The 22,189-nt window shown below is 45.8% G+C and overlaps 1 protein-coding gene and 1 long non-coding RNA gene across 6 annotated transcripts; both read left to right on the top strand.

The window, feature by feature from the left end:
• The first annotated feature begins 26 nt into the window (after positions 1 to 26).
• LOC308191091 lies at positions 27 to 7,157 on the top strand. Its single transcript, XR_013947693.1, has 3 exons — positions 27 to 1,182; positions 1,931 to 2,024; positions 2,596 to 7,157. It is a non-coding gene; the product is annotated as an uncharacterized lncRNA (long non-coding RNA).
• Positions 7,158 to 10,723: 3,566 nt separating this feature from the next.
• TP53INP1 (tumor protein p53 inducible nuclear protein 1) lies at positions 10,724 to 20,616 on the top strand. 5 transcript variants are annotated; one of them, XM_080583107.1, is made up of 5 exons: positions 10,724 to 10,836; positions 12,169 to 12,450; positions 12,912 to 13,263; positions 14,854 to 14,887; positions 17,219 to 20,616. In XM_080583107.1, the coding sequence occupies exons 2-5, from the start codon at positions 12,339 to 12,341 to the stop codon at positions 17,234 to 17,236; spliced, it is 516 nt and encodes a 171-aa protein (XP_080439233.1). In that variant the 5' UTR covers positions 10,724 to 10,836; positions 12,169 to 12,338; the 3' UTR covers positions 17,237 to 20,616. The 5 variants fall into 5 exon arrangements, with proteins under 5 accessions (XP_080439233.1, XP_080439234.1, XP_080439232.1 ...); XM_080583108.1 differs by having other exon boundaries at positions 10,734 to 10,836; positions 12,915 to 13,263; XM_080583106.1 differs by lacking the exon at positions 14,854 to 14,887 and having other exon boundaries at positions 10,734 to 10,836; positions 12,915 to 13,263.
• The last annotated feature ends 1,573 nt before the right edge of the window (positions 20,617 to 22,189 follow it).

Raw genomic sequence — 22,189 nt, 5'->3', positions numbered from 1 at the left:
TGCCTTCCCCTTTGAAAAGTGTTTCTACCCCAAGCCACGGCACTTGTAGCCAAAGCTACGCCACGTGGCTTCAGCCAGCTCCTTGATCCCATAGTCTTTAAGTCCTGGGTGGCTACACATTGTTCCTGACAAAATCCTGGGCCCCTCAGATCATCGAGCAGCGCCTGGCAATTCAGTCAAACTGCTTTCTGCCCAAACTTTACTTTAGGCAACCAGGCCCCCCTCTGCAGCTTAGCCTGGTTCCTCAGAGTTCACAGAGTACCCTGCAGGAGAGATGTGAAGCACAGAACAAACCTGCAGGAGATGCAAGGACGCTGCCATTTTGGTTGTGTACACAACTAAAGTAGTTTACGAAGGGCTTCAGGGAAGTGGACAGATAGTAAAATATCCACGTAGCCAGGGTATAATGCAGAATTTATGTTTAAGCTTGGCTTTTTTCCCCCTCTCCTGGCCCTGAGCATGTGAGGAAGCTGTGAAGCGGAGCTGTCACAGGTAGGGACACTTGAGCAGTTAGCACCCCGCTGTTTTACAGGTGCTGTTCTCACTCCTCAAGCATAATCCCTCCCAGCTCTGCTTGGCCAAAGTGATTTGTCTCATCTAGGGGGCCAAAGAGAGGGGACACGTCTGGGCAGAAACTGGAGGGAGGACTTCAGGGGATTTAAGTGCTGACATCTGCAGAGGTAGGTAGAAACATTCTCCCCCAAAAGTGCCCCTCAACAGCCAACCATAATAACAGGTTACGGCGCTGCTGGAGAAACGAGATTCCTAGCTTTTCACCTAGCTTTTAGCCCTGTTTTTCACTTCTCCCTTTTTTTATGGTGGTATGGATCCAAAAGCTTTTCTCAAACACCATTTAAAAAGCAACTGTGTTCAAATCCCCCAACAGCCCAGAGTTCAATTCTGAGCATTGTAAATGGTTGTGCTAATTAAATGCAGCTAAAACACTGAAAAGAGTTGCAGGGCAGACAAGATCAATGACAAAACACCCTCAGAGAGCACAGGAGGGGAAAAAGTGCTGATGGAGAAGGGTGATTTATGGTTATTCTCTGGTTGCAGAAACAGAAGAATTATTGAGAACCTTAAAGGAGAAAGGAGCTTTAGGTTGTAAGATTGACGACTAAAAACCATGGGGAAGTAATCCTTTCTGCATCAGTATGGCAAAGCTTCAGTCCTGGGAGGCAGGTCAGTGGAGGTCAAGGCTCAAACTGGAAACGCTAAGCTAGGGAACTTCTCTGGTCGCCTCCTTCCCCCATGTTGCCTCTTCCCCACCCCCTCTTTAACAAAAGGAAGCCGTGCACTTCAGTGTTTTCCACTTCTCGACTTCTCGAACTGAGCTTTCAGCTGCACAGCCTAGCTCCCAACCAAAGGCTTCAGTGGTGGGCGGCCTGGTGCAGAGCTACAGCAAGTTACTCTGCTCTGTCCTGAAGTCAGCGAGTCATTAAAGGTGGCTGCTATTTGCATTTTGGCGTATGTAAATGTAGGGGGTCATTTTCTTGTCTTTTATGCTGTACAGGGCATTATAAACTTTTAACACAAAAACTATTTGAGATCCGTCCATTCAGGGAACTCATACACAACTGTGAATTACTTTGTGCTGTCCCCCCTGTAACTGTGTTAAATAAAGCGAGGAGAAACTTTTATACCATTTTTACACTTTCCTATAATCTGAAAACATTGTATGAGGAGACACCCACTCTACCCCAGAAGTGATATTCCAGCTTTACCTGCATTTCCTCTGCGACAGAGGATGACAATCTGTGAAGAGCTGGCATATTGATTTTTGAAACTTTCCTGTTTCTTTTGGCTGAATGGAGTTAGGCATTTGGATGATCATACTGTTATGTTTGGACAGTTATATTATTATATGACCATCACAGGCAGTAATTAATGTAGTTGTCTCACTATAAAGTTACCGTTTTCTTTGTTTCAGGAGGTTTCAGACAGCAATTACAGCAATTGGATGGCATTTCACTGGCCGGTCTCTAGCAAACGCCTACCATGAGTCAAATCATCAGCAAAATGTGGCAAGTGTGGTGGTGTAATGTCATGTAACAGCAAGTCAGTGTCTTGTTCTAATATTTTAATGACAACCCTCTGAATTAGAACAAATTTTCAGAAAGTGGTTGTTATTCACACATAATGATCTGGGCTGCAGAAATGCCCTTGGGAGGGTAGAGCTAATAAAATAAGCAGCTAGTTAGTACAAACTTCTTCATTTAATTTTATTGTGTGGAGGGCAGCACAGTTTTCTCACATGAGAAAGGCGCTGCTGTTGCCTGGAAAGTTTCCATACAGCCTTCCAGCTTCTGAATTGCTCCGGTCAAAGGTGTCAGTCAGAAGTTTGCTGCAGTTTCACCGCTGTTGACGTGAACATCTGTATGTATTTCATGGCTTGGCTTTATTTGAAAAGCAGTGTATAGCTGCAAAATATTAGTCATTAATTCGGCACCACTTAGCTGCAAAATATTAGTCATTAATCTGGCATTGTTGCCAGGTTTGTGCTCTAATTTAGGTGCTCTAATTTAGTTGTTCTTGATTGTAAAACAATGTATTGCAAATGAAATACAAGATCACTTTTCGTTTCTTCTGTTGCAGGGATGCATTTAAGAAGCCATCTCTTGTGCTTCCTTCCATCTGGGAAGTTAGCAAACCTGCACAGCTCTGTGAGACAACACTGGTGCTGCCTGCTAGCCATGACTAATGCATGCACAGCATGGCAATTACAGCAGAAGGAAGTTTAAAATAATTTTGTTAGTGTTTGGACCACGAGGTTCATCTCCAGCCAGACCTCAGACTCTGCTTTCCACAACATGAAGATCGCTGAAGTACTCTTATGTAAGCCTAATTGACACAATTAAAAGAATGACTGCTTACAGATGTGTGTTGCTGTAGCAACCTGGGGCAAAGGGAGCCAAAGTGCCCTCCATACTTAGAAAAATAATATTAATCATAATAGGTAGAAGCACTTTATCCTTTTTATAAGACATTGGCTCTGGAGCCAAGAGCCTTAGCATGTTGCAACAAGGATCACTGCACTGGAGCTGAAATAATTTGAAGATGAGCTAAAATGCTCTCAGTAACAAGCAAAATTACACCGAGACAGAAACATATTCAGATGGTCTCTAACCCTCCCAGGATGTAGGCAACAGGATTAGTTGTTCAAGGCTTTGATTCTGCTGCTATAGGAACACTGGGTGAAGGAAAATACCAAAGGCATCCGTGGATGCAGGATGAGGCCTGAACTGCTGAGCTTGGCCAGGGTTTGTCTTACCTAAGGGTCTGACTGCCCAGATCTCCACGAGCAGGCTTTAAATCCCCCTGCAACATCCTTTGTTTCAGATGGGCTCTAAGCAGCTCCGTGCTGTTGACAGAAAATGGCAACAAGTCTCCTATTTTCCCAGCAAGGCAGAGCTGGAACAGGGCTTTGTAGACTGGATACGAACGCTTTTATTCTTGACTCTGCTTTGCTTGTCCCATTAAAACCGCAGGTTTCATCAAACCTAAGTCTCTCTGAAGTGTCAAAGGGACCACACGAATTACCTGAGACACACGACTTAGGACTTGTTTTAACGAACTCTTTTGATGTAAAGCCAATGATATGTATTTTGACCGGTATGAGTGCGGCTTCAAATTTATTATTTTAACTAACACAGTTTTTAACTTTGTCTTGACAACTTTGCAATTTAAACACAGTCACACTGTGTTGCTACGGAGTACAAGAAAAACCTGAAATCGGTGCTGACTGGGACTGAACAATCTGATTTCCATTTCCAAAGTGAAGAAGCAAGTGAATAGCATGGACAAACAAGCAAGTCTGAAAAACAAACAAACAAACAAAACAAATAAACAAAAAAAACAACCCAACAATAACAAAAACAACAACAAAAAAAACCACTTGTCTTTTGAATGATCATTGAAAATACAGATGAAAAAGGGATCTCCAGAAGCCATCTCTACCATCCCACTCACTAGAGATGGATTAATTTTATCTCTGTCATTACAGACCAAATTTTCTTTGTTCTTAAAAAGATTTACAATCCCCAGGCAATCTAGTTTAAGGCATCACTATCCTTATTTTTATAAAGTTTTTTTTTTTTTTCCTAATGGCTAACCAAAGTATGTCTTATTAATCTCTAATATCTTTGTTTTTGAAGACTCCTATCTCTCTCAGGTTGCTGTTCACCAAAGCAGGCACCCTCATTTCTCCAGTCTTCTCTGGTAAGTCGTGTTTTTCTAGAACTCCGATCATACTCATCGCTCTCCCCTGTAGCCTGATTGCTGTTTTATCTCTCCTGAGCTTGGTGCCCCAAGCCAGACTCTCGAAGCTCCAGATAAGTTTTGCCAATATGAGAAAACTGGAAGAATCACTTCAAGTACTTTATAGCCTCTATGTTATAGCCTTGTCTCAGTATGAAGTTTGGGTTTTTTTTGAGACAGTATGCAACCTCCAGCACATTTCTGTAGGGCTGCTCCCTACCCATTTGCTCCTCAATCTGTGTTTTTGCTGTTGAGTGTTCTTGACCAAACTTAAAACCTTGCATTTTTTATTCTGTAATAGCATCTTATTTTTTTCACTAACAATCCCAGATATGCTGTTCATTAATGATTGGATTCAGTTTGAATATTAAACTCATATTTCTTCCAACTACCATTTTTTTTTAAGCTTTCTCACACTGCTTTGTGCCTAGGATCTATAAACCTTCAGCCTTGCTCTAATTATAGTTGCAGAGGTACAGTGTGTTCATGTTCAGCCTGCACGTGGCCCTTCACTCACCCTGTTCCAGGTACAGTGGTGTGATTATGGCTGTTTGACCTGTTGCACCATTGGAAGCTCAGCTTGTCCTGATAATAGCGCAGTTATGTTTACTGTCCTTGCAGCTCTGGCAATTACATCTCATTACACCACTTTAATTATTCAAGCACTGACATTTCAATGATAATATTTAGCAAAATTCAGACACACAGGAAAAGAGTTCTTTCAATTAAAGTGTCTTTTACTTAGCTCTTCTCTTGAACTGTCTGTTTTCTCACAACACATTCCTCTCTCTGTCACAACCACAGTCATGATGTTTTTCCAAAAACCCTGGAAGACACTCTAAGGCCCTGCTTCTGCCAGGATTGCTTTTATTAAAAAAACATTTCTGATACTTGGGCCCTTTCTCCACGTTGGAGTGAAAGACGCATCTTTAAAATACATGAGGTAACGTGTATTTTGAAGTAGTGGCACAGATGAGGCCAGTGGATTTCAGCACATCAGCTGTTTGGGCTGAGCCTCGGGAATACCGGGTGCTTGGGCACTGAGGGCGACACCACTGTCAAGTTGTCACGTTCTGCCACGCTGTCACTCCCAGCCAGGAAGTGCCATTTTGGTGTGTATGTGCAAGAACTGAATCCTGCGTGTAACTCTCTCTAGGATTCAGCCCTCACGCCAGCTGAACCATCACCCAGAAGAATAATCCAGGAGCAGCTTGACTTCACCTTATCTCCTGCGGTTCTTGGAAAAGTTCTTAGACAGCCTACGATAAAAAGGGTTAAGAGCAAACAAGTCTCTTGCATCACCGCTGTGGCACGCCTGACTACCTGACCACATCCTACGTATGAGGAACTCGGGCAGTTACGTAGCCTGCCCAAAGCAGCGCAGCAGGTTAGCAACTAAACCTGGAACGACAGGTCCCCTGCCGTAATGACTGGACAAGACTGTCTTGCTGGAAACTCTGCTGGCATCCGGGGAGCTACGCTGTTGTGCAGGGAAGCCATACCTTGCTGTGAAAGCAGACTCCTCCAGATGGGAAGGGCATGTGGCAGGATCTGTCTCTTGCCTAGAGGCTTCATTAGCACTAATCTGACAGACACTGAGACCTCATTAATTTGTTGTTGTGCATAACCAGTTTCAAAATGCGATCTGAACAAAGCTCTTCAGTCGAACGTAATACCAGATTTGCAGTTGCGGTGACTCAGTAAGCGATGATGACTCTTGCACCTGGCTTCTATGAAATGCTTAGCACAACAGACAAGACCTCCCACGGGATTTATTCATTCAGCAGAGCTTGCCTGGCACAGAGCGCTGGCATTCCTCATCCGTGTCCTAGGCGAGCAAGGGAACCTGTCAGTAAGTGCTTGGGATCCTGGCAGTTCCTCCTTGGGTAAAGCACATACACATTATATACTGTGTATACAATTTACAAAATGCATACAGATAACACATATATTTGTATATATAATGTGCTAAAGTTAGTTTTGAACATGCTGGCTAAGGATATTGTGAAGTATCGACTGGCTTTGTTACCAATGCAGTGCCTGAGACCTGGAAGCAGGACAGGCCATGTCTTTTTTATCCACTGCGGTCACCTCAGGCTCCACTGCGATGGCCATTATTTGATCTGCTCTCAGAAGTATTTGGCGCATTCTTTCATCTCCTGGGTCCGTTCTGAGTAATGTTGAGAAACGCTGGGCTCAGAATTTGCAACAAACATCCACGGCTGAAAAGGATTACAGTGCAGAATCACATGCGTGGCTTCGTACGCTGCAGAGACGAAGAGCTCTGTCAAAGATAATGGAAACTTACAGTTGGAGGGAGTCTTGCGGTTGAAATTCAAGCACGTTTTAAAATGACCTGATTTTTATTACTCGGTTGCTAAGCTGATGTTGCTAATTCTTTTGTAACTCATCACAACAAAACAAAGATAGTGCTCGCTATTTTAGGAAACCTACGGATCAGTGGGAGAGCCAAAAGGAAACAAGTGGCTCGCTGGTCGGGCTGAAATGCATCAGAGATGTATACAGTGTGTGTCTGCAGATACTGTGGCTGTGCAAAAAAAAATCAATAAAGGGTTTTAAGCATGGCTAGCCACACAACAAAACATGCTTTGAGCTGACAATTTAAGGAGGAAGCTCGCTGCGCACACACTTCTGTTATTTCATCACCATCTGTCATTCCCACATGATTTAAAACACAGATATGCTACCAACAAAGAGACCTACTTATCCCTTCACTGAACATTAATCCTTACGAAGATAAATCCAGCACAGGAAAATAAATCACGGCACCAAGGTAAGTTCTTCCTAAGCTCAACTTGTAGTAGGCAGAGAACAACTTCTTACAGACATGAAGCTGCAGCAGCTTTCCCCAGCACTGGGTGAAGCACGCTGGCCTATATGCCGACCGTGGGATGCACATCATCGTATTTCATCACACTGAACAAAAGAACAAAAAAATTGAAGGGTTAATAACCATGTTAATAACCCATCAAACACCGATGTGTTAGGAATTTCATAAACAGCGTGTAGAAATTTCATAAATGTAATAAACTCAAGTTCATGCCCAAAGTCAAAAATCCCCAGGTGTTTTCTCCTTTGGATGACAGGACAGCTCTCCTTGACTGTCTTGGGCAGGAGGTGTGCTTCTGGGAAGCCTCTCTGATTAGGGGGCAAAGCCAAAACCACTCAGGGAGCACGATTCTTGGTTGTGCCCAGAGGTATCACAGGTTCTTTTATAGAGAGTGCTGAAGGAGAGGGCAGGTTCAGAGAAGAGCGGTGAAACTGCCGGACTTTTTGTAGTACGGGACACAAGTATGAAAGAGGGCAGCCAGTCCCAATGGAAAATGATTGACGAACGCCTCGGGGCTAAGCAGATAAATCGTTCACACAGTGACACAAAAACAAGCACCAGCCTCTGTCTCTCTGCTGCCCATACTTCGGTACCGCACCAGCTCCTGCGATGCCCTGTCCCCGCCAGTCTGAGCTCACAATTCAGACACCGTCACTGAAGGCAGCACAAAAAAAGCCCAGAGGTATTCAGACCAGCCTTCTGAAAGGGTTTTTATTTTGACTGAGTCAAGGAAAAGAGCTCGAAGCATGGCTAAAGCTTACCGTTATTTTTTAATCTGGCTATGATTTACAGTGGCTCCCTGCCAATGAAAATGTGAAGACAGAATAATACCTGGGTTTGCTCTCTAACAATAGGAAAAGAAGGAATTGCTTTTTGACAGCTTCTAAGGAAAAAGTATTCTCCCCTGTCTCAACCAAGGACTCTTTTTCTGAGAAGGATCACAGGTTTAATGGTTTCAGATAATAGTTCTTCCCCAGAAAACTGAAGCCCCAACTTTTTCAATCTGGTTTGGAGAATCAGATCCAGTAATTTCTGCTTCCTTGGATCTCAGTCAGCCAAATTATGAGGCTCCTAGTCAAGTCCAAATTGGATTCTTGAATTTGCTTAGTTCATGCTCTAGAAATATAGAAACAGGTCCCTAACACCTGTTTTGTATAAAAATCTGGAAAGGCCTGGTCTTGCTCAAAATTTTAACTTGCTGTTTGGGAAAACAGCATTACAAACTTGTGACTTACAACGGGAACGATCAATCTGGTATCTTTAAGCCAATGTTGCAGAAAGCTTTGCACTAACCAAAGTCGAAGGAAGAAAAGCAGAAAAGGAAGTGGCCATTTTAACTGAGGTTGATGTTTAAATCTAAAAGTCCGCTTTCAGAACAGAACATTTTGTACACAGACACAAGTGTGAGACTGGGCTTTTTTGTGCTTGGATCTGTCCAGACCACTCAGGCTTTAAACAACAGGGTGGTAGTTTATGTGCTTAAATTTGAGGCAGGAAAGCCTGGAATCTTTTGAACAGCATCTAATACCCTTTTCTTATGAAAATACAAAAAAGGATTTAATTGTGGTTAATTATAAAATTGAGATATTTCTGAAATCATGAAACCCCAGCTATTTCTGCACATTGATTTCAGCAGGATGGACCAAGACCTATCCAACAGTAGTGATCTTGCAGAATCCTTCAAAATCTCTCTGCCACAGCCAGGTGGAAGCTGTCTTGCACGTGGAGAAGGCATTAGACTCAGTCTCAATGACAGTCAGGCTCAGGGCATATGTTTTTAACCGAGTATTAAAGTGAAGTGTTGATTTTGGTTGCTGCACTGCACTGACCTTAAACCAGTGAGACATTTATCAGAAAAGATGAATGCTTTGGAGGTTCCTGTACAGTTATGCTGGGCTCGTGCTGCGTACAAATGATTGATTTGTTCATAGAAATCACTCAGAGTGATATAAAGAGGCTTGTTACATACAGCTTGCATAGATTTTTCATATATCTTTGTCTGGAGGATATGTCTTCACCAAAGTTTATTTTTTTTTAGTTCGTGCAAGTGCTATTTCGCATCGCTCTCCCTCCTGCCACCCAGCGTTCCTAACATGGGGATCGATCTGCATTCTCACCTACCCCTTAAACAGGCATGACCGAGCAGTCGGGCCTCTCCGAGAGGCACGACACATGGCAGGGCTTTGTTAGGAGCTCAATGCGCTCATTGTACCTTGCAGATCCTGCACTAGGAAGGTCAATATCCCTGTACGCCACGGCCAGACATACATTGTGCCTGCTAAACACTGCTGTAGCGGGGACCCAGGCAGCAGATCATGCTTCGCATTAATGTGTAGGATCTAGAAAAATCGATGTAGTTTAAAATCACGGGGGAATATTGCCCAGCCACTTACTGCTCTTATGACATGCAGAGTGCTAGGGAAGTACACGGCAATTTTTGCAGCCACAGCAATGGCCGTGTCACTGAGCACACAGAAAGCACAACGGGCTCTCTGCTGACTTGTACCAAAAGTCTGCACCGGGCAGCTGCCTGCATTGCTGGAAGCAGTTCGCCGGCTCTGGAGATCGCTTCATAATTTATTTTTTTTTTCCGTAATGCAAATACAAACATCAGATTCCTTATGGAAAGCTTGTCAGCTTTTGTGTCCAGCAAACCCCACACCGCAGTGACCGTATTTCTTCTGCTGTCGGCCGGCCTGAACTACCAACCATTAGACTCAATAGGAAGACTAATTGATGTGAGCAACCCGGGATAAAGCGCCTGAGGCCACAACCCGCTCCGTCGCAATCACCATTAAATTTGTCGTTGACCTCAGCCAGGGCGGGATGAAACCCCCAGGCTCTTGGCCAGCAGGGATTGAAGTCCACACGTGTAATTTATTTGGTCTATAACCGCTCACGGGCCTAAGGTCTGGAGCAAAAGAGCAGAGAGCAGCTCTCGGATCTGCCCCCATCCCGCCTAGGGGATTTGGGGGAAGGCACAGCAAGGGCCGTTGCTCCCACCATTTTGTGATGACGGGCAATTAAAGGTGGAATGAGAGAAGCTGAGGAGAGCTCCATCTCTTTAATTACCTCTCAGGGGATGTTAAAATATAAACACTGGCCTTTGAACTTCACCAGGGGCTTGTCTCTTGTGTACAACCCCGGGGCTCGCCTACGCTGGCAAAACACATCATGCTAATTGATTAACGCCCAATTCTGAAATATAGCCGTCAATAATAAACAACGGCTCCTGCCTTTAATGCTTCTGTTGTCACTGACCCAGCGGCCAGACATGACGGCTCCCGTCAGCGCCGTGTGCTTTGTGCAGCTTTATTTGACGTGTCGTGACACAACGCAACCCTGGGGTAGACGATCAACCCTCTGGGGGCGTTTATTTTTTTAATTTTCAGCCTCGCGCTTAACTCGGAGCCGCTGTCACCTCCCCCTTCAGCCTGAGGGAACCCAGCGGACCCCCTCAGCCCCTCAGCGGGCTCCCTCCCCGGGCAGGCACCGCCCGGGGCGCGGGAGGGGCGGAGCCTCCCCTCACAGCGCAGCCCCGCCCCCTTCCCCCCCCCCCCTCCCCGCCGTCACGTGCGTTAGCGACAGGCGGCGGCGGCGCCTCCCATTGGCGGAGGGGCGGGGCGGCAGGGGGCGGGGCCGCGCACCCCCCCCCACAACAAAGGGCGGCGCGGGCACGGCGCGCGCCCGGCGCCGGGAGCGGCAGCGGCGGGAGCGGCCGCGCGCAGGTGGGCGCCGGGCGGGGACCGGCACCCGGGGGTGGGGGGGGCCTGGGTTTGGGGTCGGGGCGCCGGGTTTGGGGTCCGTGTCCTCGTGTCTCCCCCCGGCCCGGTGCCTCCCTGCCGGCGCGGAGCGGGGCTGCCGGGGCGTGTGGGGCTGGTGGGAGCCGCCTGGCGGCGGCGGGGCTCCTCGCTCTGCCTCCTGCTTTATTGTTGTTATTTATTTATATATATATATTTTTTTTCTTTTTCTGCCTTATTTTCGTTTCCCTGCACCTTCCAGAGCCGGTGCTCCCCGCTCGTTTGCGGGGTTGTTGTTTGGGGAAGGGCTTGGGGTCCCCCCCCCCCCCCCCCGTGTCCCTCCCGCTGCCTTCTGGGCCTGGACGGAGCGGTCCCGTAGCCCTCTGGCGGGGGGGGGGGGGGGGGTTAATTAATTTAGCTTAGTTAATTATTACTTCAGTGCGCTATTGGAGCGGTGTTTAACTGTGAGAGTCCTCGCGAGCTGCGGGAGCTCAGATATGAAACTGTTCTAATGTAAGGTGCATAGTAACTGCGTAGTTAAGTCACAAAATAAATAAGGAATAAGTGAAGGCTGCACGGGAGCGATGTTCAGCTGGTTTATGGCCTCGGTTTGTTGGTTAATACAGGGAGATTCACGGGCTGTAGGCAGGCTGCCGCGAGGTGGGTGAGCTTTGAGCTTCTCAGTACTGACGGGATGTTTGTGCTTCTCCAGGCTCGCTGGCTGTGCGTAGATCTAGTGGTGAGAAGCGAGCCCTGCTGTAATTAGGGACGGGAGTTGCCTCTGCTTGCTCCTTGGAGTTGCTTAGCATGTCACGGGCTGTGCGGAGATCCTGCTGGTAACAGGCAGTGAGCGTGCTGTGAACCCCTGCCTCCCCCCTGGTAGGTGGGCAGGGGGAAAGGCAGCCCCCTGGGCGCCCTTGGGTGCTGCTGGAGGCACCAGGGGAGTCTGCGGGCTGAGGGGTGTGTGGGCTGAGGTGGGGAAACCCCCCTTGCATCCCTCTCCCTGACCATGAGGGAGCTGGCAGGATGCTGGGGAAGGGCTCGGTGGAGCACAAAAGCTCCCTCCTCACCCAGGAGGAGGTGGGGTTGGAGGCTGGGCAGAGCTCTGCGTGGGGAGGAGGACCTGGGAGGAAGGCTGTCCTCTCCCAGGAGAGACCCAGGCTACTTCTGTGCCTCTCGCTGGGAGGAGAGACTCTGCCTGTGAGAAAAAACCTCCGCTGATACCTCAGACTGCACTAAGGAGAGGGTTTCCATGTGTTTCCCTCAGGATATTGTTGCTGCTTTGTCATTAACACCCTGTTTTTGTTTGTTTTCTTGCAGGCTTCACAAAGTGTTTACCAGCCATGACTCTGAATGTCCCACGCCTAAGCTGATAAAGCATCTATGCACTTTAATCTCAAGTTGATGCCACTCTGCTAGTACAGTGTGAGCTGTGCCTTGCTCCTTGGACATAAAGATCTACCAGCCAAAGTCTTGTTCCTGCCTTAGTAATGTTCCAGAGGTTAAATAACATGTTCATGGGAGACATCGACAGCCTGTCCAGCCAAGAGCCAGAGTTCAGTGAGAAGGAAGATGACGAGTGGATTCTGGTTGACTTCATAGGTAAGATGGCTTGTACTTGTCACCTTTCCATGCGAAGAAACCACTCACTTGATGGGATTTTAGCCTAAGAAAAAGGAATGTAGATAGAAATGTAGGTCTCCAGCGCAAATGGGTGTCTTCTGAGCAAATGTACCAAAATGGGTTATGTAAAGTGATGAGAAGAATGATGTCAGGCCTGTAGACCTGACACAGGCTTCAGCAGAACCTCTCGTGCAGATAAACCCTATTTGACTTATTACACAATTGTATTGCTCTGCTGATAACAGTTGTTTTACATGTCTAGCATGGATTGCCAGGGAACTCTCTTTTCCCCTCCCCTTGCTCGTAAAACAAATTTTGCGTACATGCTGATAGGGGTGTATTTCTGTTTCTTTGTTTTTATATCCTGTGTCTGGCTCTTTTTGACCTTGCTGTCTGCGTCCTCCTGCCCTCGCTAACGTCCGTGGCTTCCTCACCTGCAGCAGACACTTGCACCAACTGCTCCGCGGAGGAAGCGGTCCTCGCCGAAGCGCCGGCCGCCGACACCTCGCCCGTCTTCTCTTGCTTACCGTCCCCCTTGGAGCACTTGCCGGAGGCCGGCGAGTCCTGCTTCATCCAGTTCGAGTCGTGCCCCATGGAGGAGAGCTGGTTCATCACCCCTCCGCCGTGCTTCACCGCCGGTGGGCTCACCGCCATCAAGGTGGAGACCAGTCCTATGGAGAACCTCCTCATCGAGCACCCCAGCATGTCCGTGTACGCTGTCCACAACGCCTGCCACAGCCTCAGCGAGCCGGGCTGCGGGGACGAGGAGTTCCCCAGCCCGGGTAGTCCCAGGTACGTCTCGCTTCTCTCGCCTCGTCGCGAAAATATCTGGTTTCTACTTAATCAGCGTAGACACTTAATACTGAATTTTCCAGCTTATTCCGGGGCGAGTGAATAAAGCATGAATCCTGCACAAGTGGAGCAGGGTGGTCAGAGCTGCCTGCTTGCCTAGGGAAATCTTAGGGGATGACTGGGCCATGAGGCAGTTGGTGATGCTGTTTTGGCTCTGCGGTGCATATTTATGGAGCCCAGTTGTTCCCTTAGAACACACTCCGGGTCTGGCAGTTAACTGTGTGGCTGGTAATGTGGACTTGAAAGCACTTTGCCCCCTCCATAGCTATGGGTATTTTTCATAAGCATTAGTCAGTACCTTTTCAGTCACCTTGAGGTGAAAAATTTCTTCAGCAGTCCTGTCAGGAAAGTCGTTTTGTTACTCTAACCCAGTGATAGATTAGGACAAGAGATTAAATCTTCCACACACAGCTTGTGGTACAAAATTAAACTGATGCTCATGGACTTACTCCCCCATAAGGTAAAAATTTGCACTGTAAACTTCTAGCAGGGTAAGAAGCTGTGCTGTTTTAGCTTTGGGTCCTAAAGATCTGGCCATGCAGTAGCAGGGCTTGGTGCACTGCTTCTTTGGTGTTAAATGGCCAGTGTATAGACATCTATATAATATAGACATCTATGTAATACAGCATGTGTACAAATAAAATGTCTTTGCCATCATGGCTCCATGTTTGCCTGTGTTCCCTTAATTAGAAATAATGGGATGTTTTGTGGATTCTGGTTAATAAAGACTGACTTTTCCTGACACCCCTAGAAACTATAATTAAAAGAAATTGTAGTATAGTAAGCTTTGAATAGGAAAACAGTGAGTGCAGTGATCAAGCTGCTTTAGGTAGGTGCCCACTGACTTTTCTCATCAGCTCCTTGCCACACTTGAAGCTCTTAGTTTGAAGAACTGGGTGACTTTGAGATAATGCATGTGGCTGTGTGATGAAGCACAGCGCTGACACCAGTAATCTTAGAGAACAGGGGATTGCTGTAGTTATTTAGGCAGGGCAGTTTGTGATGTTAAGCATCAAGGGTTGAGCTTAACTTGGTAGGAGGCTATGTGCATGCAGCACCTTTAAAAACAAAGATCTGAGGGAATCTGAGGTAACCACAGGGTGTTAGGCATGGCCTGGTGAAAGGCAGCAGGCCAGTTTATCTAAACTGCTAATCGCCAGGGGACAGGAACACCTGAAGTCGGATACTGACTTCTCTGGTGACTCGTGAATGAGAGGTGCTTCTCCCGAAGAATTTATACTGGCATCCTGTATTATGTTAAGCTACTTGAATGTGTTGGGAAGCTAAAGCTGAGATCCTCAGCTGGCATATCACTAAGTTTCTCCGTGCTGACTTCTGAAATTGCTGTTTTATTTAGATGACCTAGGCTTGTGTGTAAAATGTAACGCTTTTGGGTGGCAGAGCTGGGAGTAGTTTAAGTTTAAAGCTGAGGTAAATCACAAACTGGAGAAATCAATGACATTGATGCAATGAGTCTCACACTGTTTTGGAGTCCCCAGTGATTTAATGGTTGGCCATTTAACATTGTAGGGCCAAGAAAAGCTGCTTAAGGCACGCTGGCACAGTAAGTACTCCTGTTTTGGGACAGTGCTTTGTGTTTGATCAGCCTGCTAGCAACACCGCTTCCTCTAGAGCCTTGTATGCCAAAACAATACTCATTTTTAGGACTAACCTTTGTGCCAAATAATGTGAATTGATCGAGCCTAACTACATCTGCTTTAACAAGCCAAAATGCTAAGTGCAGAAAAATCACTTCATGGGATTCAGACCCTACAACAATTAATGTTTCTCACGAGGCCTGGCTGTGTAGCGCAACTAGCAGGACGCTTAGCTTTCTGGCAGAATAGATGCTGGGGACACAGAGTGTATGTAGCAGCAGGCTGGCTTTAGACACAGCCCCTCTAAAATGAGACTTGACCGCGAGGATAGGGGTTTGTCAGCCCAGTTCCAGTGCCTGGGGCCCACTAGTGCCAGACTACCAAGAGCAAACAGTAAGGTACCACAGTGCCACGCTTCACAAGAGTGCCTGGCCTCCTAGGTAATTCAAGCAGTATCTGCTATCCCAGTCTCATTTTTTTCATTTATTTTTCCACTTTCTATTACTCTTTCAGCACTGGTTTGTAAAGCATTTTGGGGGTGTGTGAAGTTAAAAAGCATCTTCAGCAAGAATTTCAAATTGGTCTTCCTCCTTCTGTGGAGGAAATCTCGATTTGCTCCTTCTAAATTTCTTTCGAAGCAAAAGGATGTTGCATAAACGTCCCTCTGTTCTTTTAAGTTAGTCATATTTTTCCATAGTAAACCACAATGCTTTGTGTTAGCAGTTGATGCCCTTCTGTAGCTAATGACATGAAGCAAAAGCATGCTTAGGTTATGGGTGTTCCAATAATAGTGGCTTGGCCCCCTTGTTTCTTATGCCTTTCACTACTAAGACTTCATTTGGAGTTCCAGCTCCACCACTGAACGTGTTGAGGGACCTCGACAGAAAGAAAATGAGAGCCCCGTATTTGCAGGCACCCTCTAGTAAATTAAAGCGGTGCAATACGTATAGCAAAAATTAGTTGATTTGTGTCATCTCATTCACTCGTTTCTTGCTTCATATTTAAAGTGCTGGGTTTAGAACAAATCCAATGAGGGAAGAAGAGAAAACGAGCATGCCGTATGTGACTATTCTGGAGTCTGTAGGCTTGAGTGCAGCTATACCCAGTGGGCTAAAAAGCAAGTAGATCAAGTGGGTTTTTATATTTAAAGGAAAAAAGTAGAGGGGAGAGGCAGGGTGAAGTCCTGTACTGACAGCACATCCCTTCCACATGGAGTGGAGAGAGGTAGAGGGTGCTCATGTCTGTGCTGATCAACTGCAAGAGCAAGGCTGAGAGGGTGTACCAGGGGCGTGGCAGCCCAGACTTGCTGCAGGCTCTCCAGGAGCTCACAGATATTGGACATTAAGTGCAATTAACCCTCCCCAGGGTTAATGGACTTCACAGAGGCAGGCTAGTGCTGAAAGACTTCCCAACAGGAACCTCGCTTGTGCCTGAGCAAGCTCCTGGCCTTGCTGGGCAGTCCTGGGGCAGGAAGGGGGAAGGCAAGTAGTGCTGGTGCCACTGGTCTCGCTCCAGCTGTGGCACTCAGACTTGGGATTTGCTTTTTTTACTTCTAAAACTGCAAGGTTATTTTTGTCCTTTGGAAGTTTTTAGGAAATCCAGTGATTGTTCTGGGAAGTAGGGAAGTCCCCTCTCAGTGTGTCAGTCCCTGCTTGCATAGGCTGCTCGTGTGTGTCTCACTAGTGCATGATGGAGTAAGGGTTTGTCAAAGCTGCTGACTCTCTGCTCATGAAATCAAGAGGGCCGGCTGGAGAGCGGCCCTGCTGAGTTATTCCCAACGCGTGTCACCGCCAGTCTCTCTCCCATTCTTCTGCATGAACGTTGTTTGGGTTTACTTGTGTGGCCAGTGGTCCAACTGTACACTTCCATCAGTGTGCTTTTGTTTTCAGACCGAACAAATGATGGTCAAGATGATTTTTTTAAACCAAACTTAGCCCCGCGGATAAATTTAAGTCTTCTAAAGCTGGATCAGTGACGCACGTAGCCTTGTAGTTCTGATCCGTGCTGCATCTTGGGGTTAGGGAGGTGGGGCAGGGAAGGAAAGGCACAATAGCATAATAGCTCGAGGCTATTGTGTTGCCTCTGCAGAAAAAGTGAGTTGGCAGCACTACACCCTACTTACCAATGTGATTTTTTTCCTGAATTGACTTGGCCTAACCTCGGCCCAAATCGTTTTCCAGTAGAATAAGGGTGCCCCTGCTTGACCCGCCCGATGTTGGAGTTCTCACGCCCTGTATAGTTTGCCTCTTTTCAATGCTAACTCGGTAACCATCTAAAAGTGCTTGTTGTGTTTTCAGACTGGAGGCCCAAAATGAAACGGGGCAGCGCGTTCACTGCTACGTCACAGCTCTTGCTACTCGTTCAACTTTTCTGGAAAAATCGAAGAGCTTTCGTCCTACCCACTGGATAAAAGAGCACAGCGAAAGACACTATCTCAGCAGAAATGGGCTCCGCCGCCAAAACCTTACCAGGGATTGCCACCCTCGGCAACTCAAGCACAACGGACTCTTTGTTCACCAGCCTTGCCAGCGTCAGTTCAATTACTGACGGCTCTCGGGGTTTTAATCTATGGTCTAATTGGTTCTTAGGTTGCTCCTGTTTTCATGCGTAGGTAAGTGTGGTCAATCCGAAGCTGATTATCGTTCCCTCAGACACAATCATAACTAGTGCCGCGTGCGTTTGAAACGAGACACCTCCAAACATCTTGCTGCAAGTCCTACATGATGTTTAATATCAGTGTCTTGGAAGCCTGTCAGTACAACAGTTTGTGCTGTTTTATAAACTGATGGGTTCTTAGGTGGTCTCTGAGGACCACCGAAGTTAAGGAGACTTAACTGAGATGGAAAATCAGTTGCATCTTTGCATTAATCAAAGCGGAGTTAGAAAATCTGAGGTTAGCCATATGCTTTAATGACAAGTACTTGACAGCTTGTGTATCTGTCTGTATCCAGCGTATATGATTACGTTCTAACAAGGAAATACCGTAGCTGCCAGTGGATTTTACATAGCTATGCTGAACTGTTACAAGAAGGACATCTCATATAAATTGCCTAGTACCTATCTGTGTTCGAGTGGAGTCTAGAGTTGTGTTGGGTACGTAATATGGGTTAAATGTCCCCTCGATATTCCTGCAGGATGACGTGGCACTGGTGTTGCAGATGTAGTACCTCACAGTGGAGTGAGAGGAAAAGTGGACCTATGGGTTAAGTGCAGATGCGTAACCCGGAGAGCTGAACTGTTGTACCTGGTACAGTTTGAGTTCTCTTCTTCCCTTTCTCTAACTCTTCTTGTCTTCTCAGACAGACATATTTTCCAAGACCTAACCTATTCCATTTAATCTGTCTAGTTACAGAAAAAGATGGTGGAACAACTGTTCTTATTCTAATCCTGTTGGTAGATGACTGTTTATTAAAGAAGTCAGGCTGATGCTCAGCTATTTCTGAGCTGCTATTTGCTGTTAGATTCTTTTTCTTGTTTACGGGTTGAAAGTTGCTCAAAAATAGCTGAAAGTTGTTTCTTACCAGAAGTTTTCCTAACTAACCTTCTCTAGTCCCCCTCTCCAATGAAGTCTGAGTTTGTGACTGGAAATGAAGGGCGGTGTGAAAGGGAGAAAAAAAGTGTGCTGAAAGTCTTAATTAAACACAAAGATAACAGTGGATAAATTCAGGCACATCACAGTGCTTTCTCTTCCCTTCAGCTGGGCAGAGAAGGCCTGGACATGAATTCTGTAGGCCAACAGGGAAGAAAAGCCATTCAAAACCAACAAATACTTGAGAATTCTGGAAGGAGGTAGGCACTTAAAGTTTACCTGTTAACAGAGTGCATATGGCACGGTAGCCATGTGGCACACTGAACCCCGATAGATTTATCTAAAAAGTAGGTAAAATGGCTTTGGAAGTGAAGAAGCAGAAATCTTCACAGAAAGAAGGGGGAAATACATAAATTTACCTCCTTTCTGTCAGTGCTCAACTGTTTTTCCCTGTGTTTAGTGCCTAGGGCATTAAAGTGTTAATGTTGCATTCAGTTATGTCTTCCAGTAGTCCTTATACAGAAGTTAGTATAAGGAGTCATGTGGGAGGTCTCTGGAAATTGGGCAAGGTCAATAATGTGAATTATTCCAGGCCTGCATTGCTTTATTTTCAATCCAGCCAAATGCTGTAGTTTTGCAAAAGCCCAACAACCTGAGTTAGCCTCGACGTAGTGTTGGTGTTGCATGGAGTGCAACTGGAATTGCTGTGGAACATACCTAGGGTATGGAGAACAGCACTTAAAATGCTCTGTTTGTTGCAGTTTTGCTGCTTCCCTGAGTTTAGTTATGATTGTTGCAAAGGGATGTTGACAAATAGTTAAATGTGTAAGAGCAAGTGGTGCTTTCCTGGATATGCTAGTTTTTTTAGACACATGGAGTTCATATGGACTGTGAAAGAGAACAAAACTGGTCACATGGTGAGTCTCAAATAGGGGTTTTGTCACTATTTCCAGCAGTATGTACCAATGTCCATACACAAATTCTTTTGTGGTCCAAATATTCTGGTTTACCTGCAAGTAGCTGTAGTTTCACCAGTCTCACACCTGTACACTGGCATAAATACTTCTACTTGTCTCAGATTATCTACCTTTATCACTCCAGCTCTTTGTCCAACTTAAAATTCCCTCTCCCTGACAGCTTTCTAGCTCAGGAAAACTGTGCTTTCCTGTGTTATTTCTCTTGATACGTAAGTAACTACTTTCCTTCAGCTTTAATTTTCCTAAAGTTAAATGAAGGAAGATGGGGTCTCCACCTCCCTGTGTTGGAAGGAGTAAGTAATCCTTTGAATCTCAGTGGGGAGATGGAGTTGAGAGTATAAAGGCTCCCAGGCATTAAAATGAGAGCCTTGGTTTGTTCTTAGCAGGCAAGTAAATGCAACTTTAGACTGCTCCTAGAGTTGGGAGAAACTGATCTTTTTTAATACTACATTACTAGATAACTTTCTGGTGATGAACGCCTATATCTTTCAGGATATAAACTGTTTTGTTGCACAAAGCTGTGCTTTTCAATTTGTAATATTGGAAACCATATTATTGTGTGAGATAGTACTGCATCAATTGCTTTTTGTTAATTTGTTTTAAATATTTATGTTGGTCTAGCCCCATTTTATGCCTGGAGCTATTGGGCAATTAGATTTGTTTTGGTTTTCTGTTTTAATAGTGAGCTGTGTGGCTTTTTATATGGTTTTTGGACTGTATTAAAATGTGTGTTTTTTCTTGTAAAAGTGGAGGCCTTGCACTGTCTCATACTGATTGATATTCATGAATCTTTCAGAAATGGTATTTTCATATGTATTGGTCAATGGACAGATTTGCATTTTAAACTGTGCCTTCTCGGTGTAACTTTACACAGCAAACTTGAAGACTCAAAAGGGACATTTCAGTTAGGATTAATACTGTACATCAGTCTATGCATCTATGGCAGCTTCTTTCTAGAGCCACTTCTCTATTTGTAGCAGACCTTTTGATATGGAAGAATGTCTGGCTCTTTTAATAGCTTAACACAAGCTGAAAACCGACAAAATACAGCACTTTGCCAAAAAGTAGCATTGCTTAATAACCAGTGTGCATTTACTAAAGCGATCTTCTGTATTTTGTTTTTGTAGTGCGTTACGCGCACCATGGGAGACATGATCTGAACTCAATAAAAAAAATGGCCTATCAAAAATTGTCAGTCTTATTTTGTCTGTTAAACTTGAAATAGGTGAGCACCCCCCTTGGAGCATGGTAGGTAGGAATATGGTGAGTACAGCAGAATTCTTGCTGTAGTTCAAACATTTCCGGGGGAATCGGCTTGTGTTGCTCAATCAAGTGACAATGCATGGTCTAAGGGATGTTTTGGCTACAAGTGGGGGGTATGTGAAGAGGATGGGGACTGAAAACATTACCACTTAATAAAACACACGCAGGGTGGGGAGCTAAAGCCATGGAAGGGAAGCAAACTGTAGATGGACAGATCTTCACAAGGTAACTGTCATGAGGAGTACATGGGGAAGCACTGTACTTCCCACAAGGACTGCCTTATCTTCCTCTTAAGAAGAATGATCTCCAGTCTGCTAGTAAGTGACCAGAGGGGCAGCTTGGCTGTTCACCCCATCCTACAAACATCCTAATAGTATCTAGGTATACACCTTGACACTTTCCAGTGGTTGATAACATCCAAATATTGTCTGCTTATTCTCTGATGGATGCTGATGACCAAGCTGGCTGGGTGTGGTGGTGGGTCTCTTCACTGAGATAGCAAGGCTACTGCTGGGGTCAGACCAGGCTGCTCAGGACTTGAGTTGGTCCTGCCTCCATTCTGGGAGGTTTTCCAGCCTGCACAATCTCCTGGCAACCTGTCCTGGTGCTTGGCTTTTTTGGAGGACCAGGGAAGGCTCTTCTTTTAGTATGAATATTTTGTTTCAGATCTTTCCCACTGCCCTTCATGGACCTGCCGTTTACCACTGTGATGAATCTGTATGCATCTTGTAGGTACTGGAAGGCTGTTGCCATTCAGGAGGTGGAAGTGGGGACAGGTAAACTGAGGGACATAAAGACCCTCTGCGCATGGGCAGTGACAGGCTCAGGAAAGCCAAGCCACCTGCAGTTGTCTAATGATGGATGTGAAAGGCAACAAGGACTTCTACATATGTTACAAGCAGACGGAAGATCGGGGGAAATATGTGCCTGCTGCTAAATGGGACAGGAGACCGAGACCTCGTGACAAGGGACATGGAAAAGGTTGAACAACTTCATGCCTCCTTTGCACTGGTATCTACTGGTAAGACCAGCCTTTAGGAATCAATGGCCCCTCATGCTATTGGGAAAGGCTACAGCAAGGGAGATCCTCCCTTGGTTGAGGAGGATCAACTAAAGGAACACATCAACTAAAGACACACATTTATGGGATAAGACACACATTTATGGGATGCATCTGTGACTGGTAATGGTCATTGGCTGGCTGATATTGTGAGGCCATTCTCTTTCATCTTTGAAAAGTTAAGGCAAAGGCCAGGGTTCCTGAGGATGGGAAGAAAGCAACTATCTTCAAGTTGGATGAAAAGAATCTGGGAATCTGGAGAACTATAGGCCAGCCAGTCTCACCTTCATCTCTTGGAAGATGATGGAGCAATAATCCTGGAAGCCATTTCCAACCTTGAAGAACAAGAAGGTGGTAAGGTGTAACCAGAATGGAAATCATGCCTGACCAGCATCATGGCCTTCTAAAATTAGATGACTGGTTCTGTAAATAAGGGGAG

This window comes from Anser brachyrhynchus, assembly GCF_964034855.1.
Source record: "Anser brachyrhynchus genome assembly, chromosome: 2".
NCBI classification, from domain to species: Eukaryota; Metazoa; Chordata; class Aves; order Anseriformes; family Anatidae; genus Anser; species Anser brachyrhynchus.
The sequence above is the reverse complement of the archived record's forward strand: the minus strand, read 5'-3'. Positions and strand labels throughout refer to the sequence as shown.

Coding starts and splice junctions, on each gene's coding strand:
- TP53INP1 (XM_080583104.1), top strand. CDS start 12,339: ATGTTCCAGAGGTTAAATAACATGTTCATGGGAGACATCGACAGCCTG. Junction 12,451..12,911: donor GATTCTGGTTGACTTCATAG/GTAAGATGGCTT, acceptor CCTCACCTGCAG/CAGACACTTGCACCAACTGC. Junction 13,264..17,218: donor CCCAGCCCGGGTAGTCCCAG/GTACGTCTCGCT, acceptor TTGTGTTTTCAG/ACTGGAGGCCCAAAATGAAA.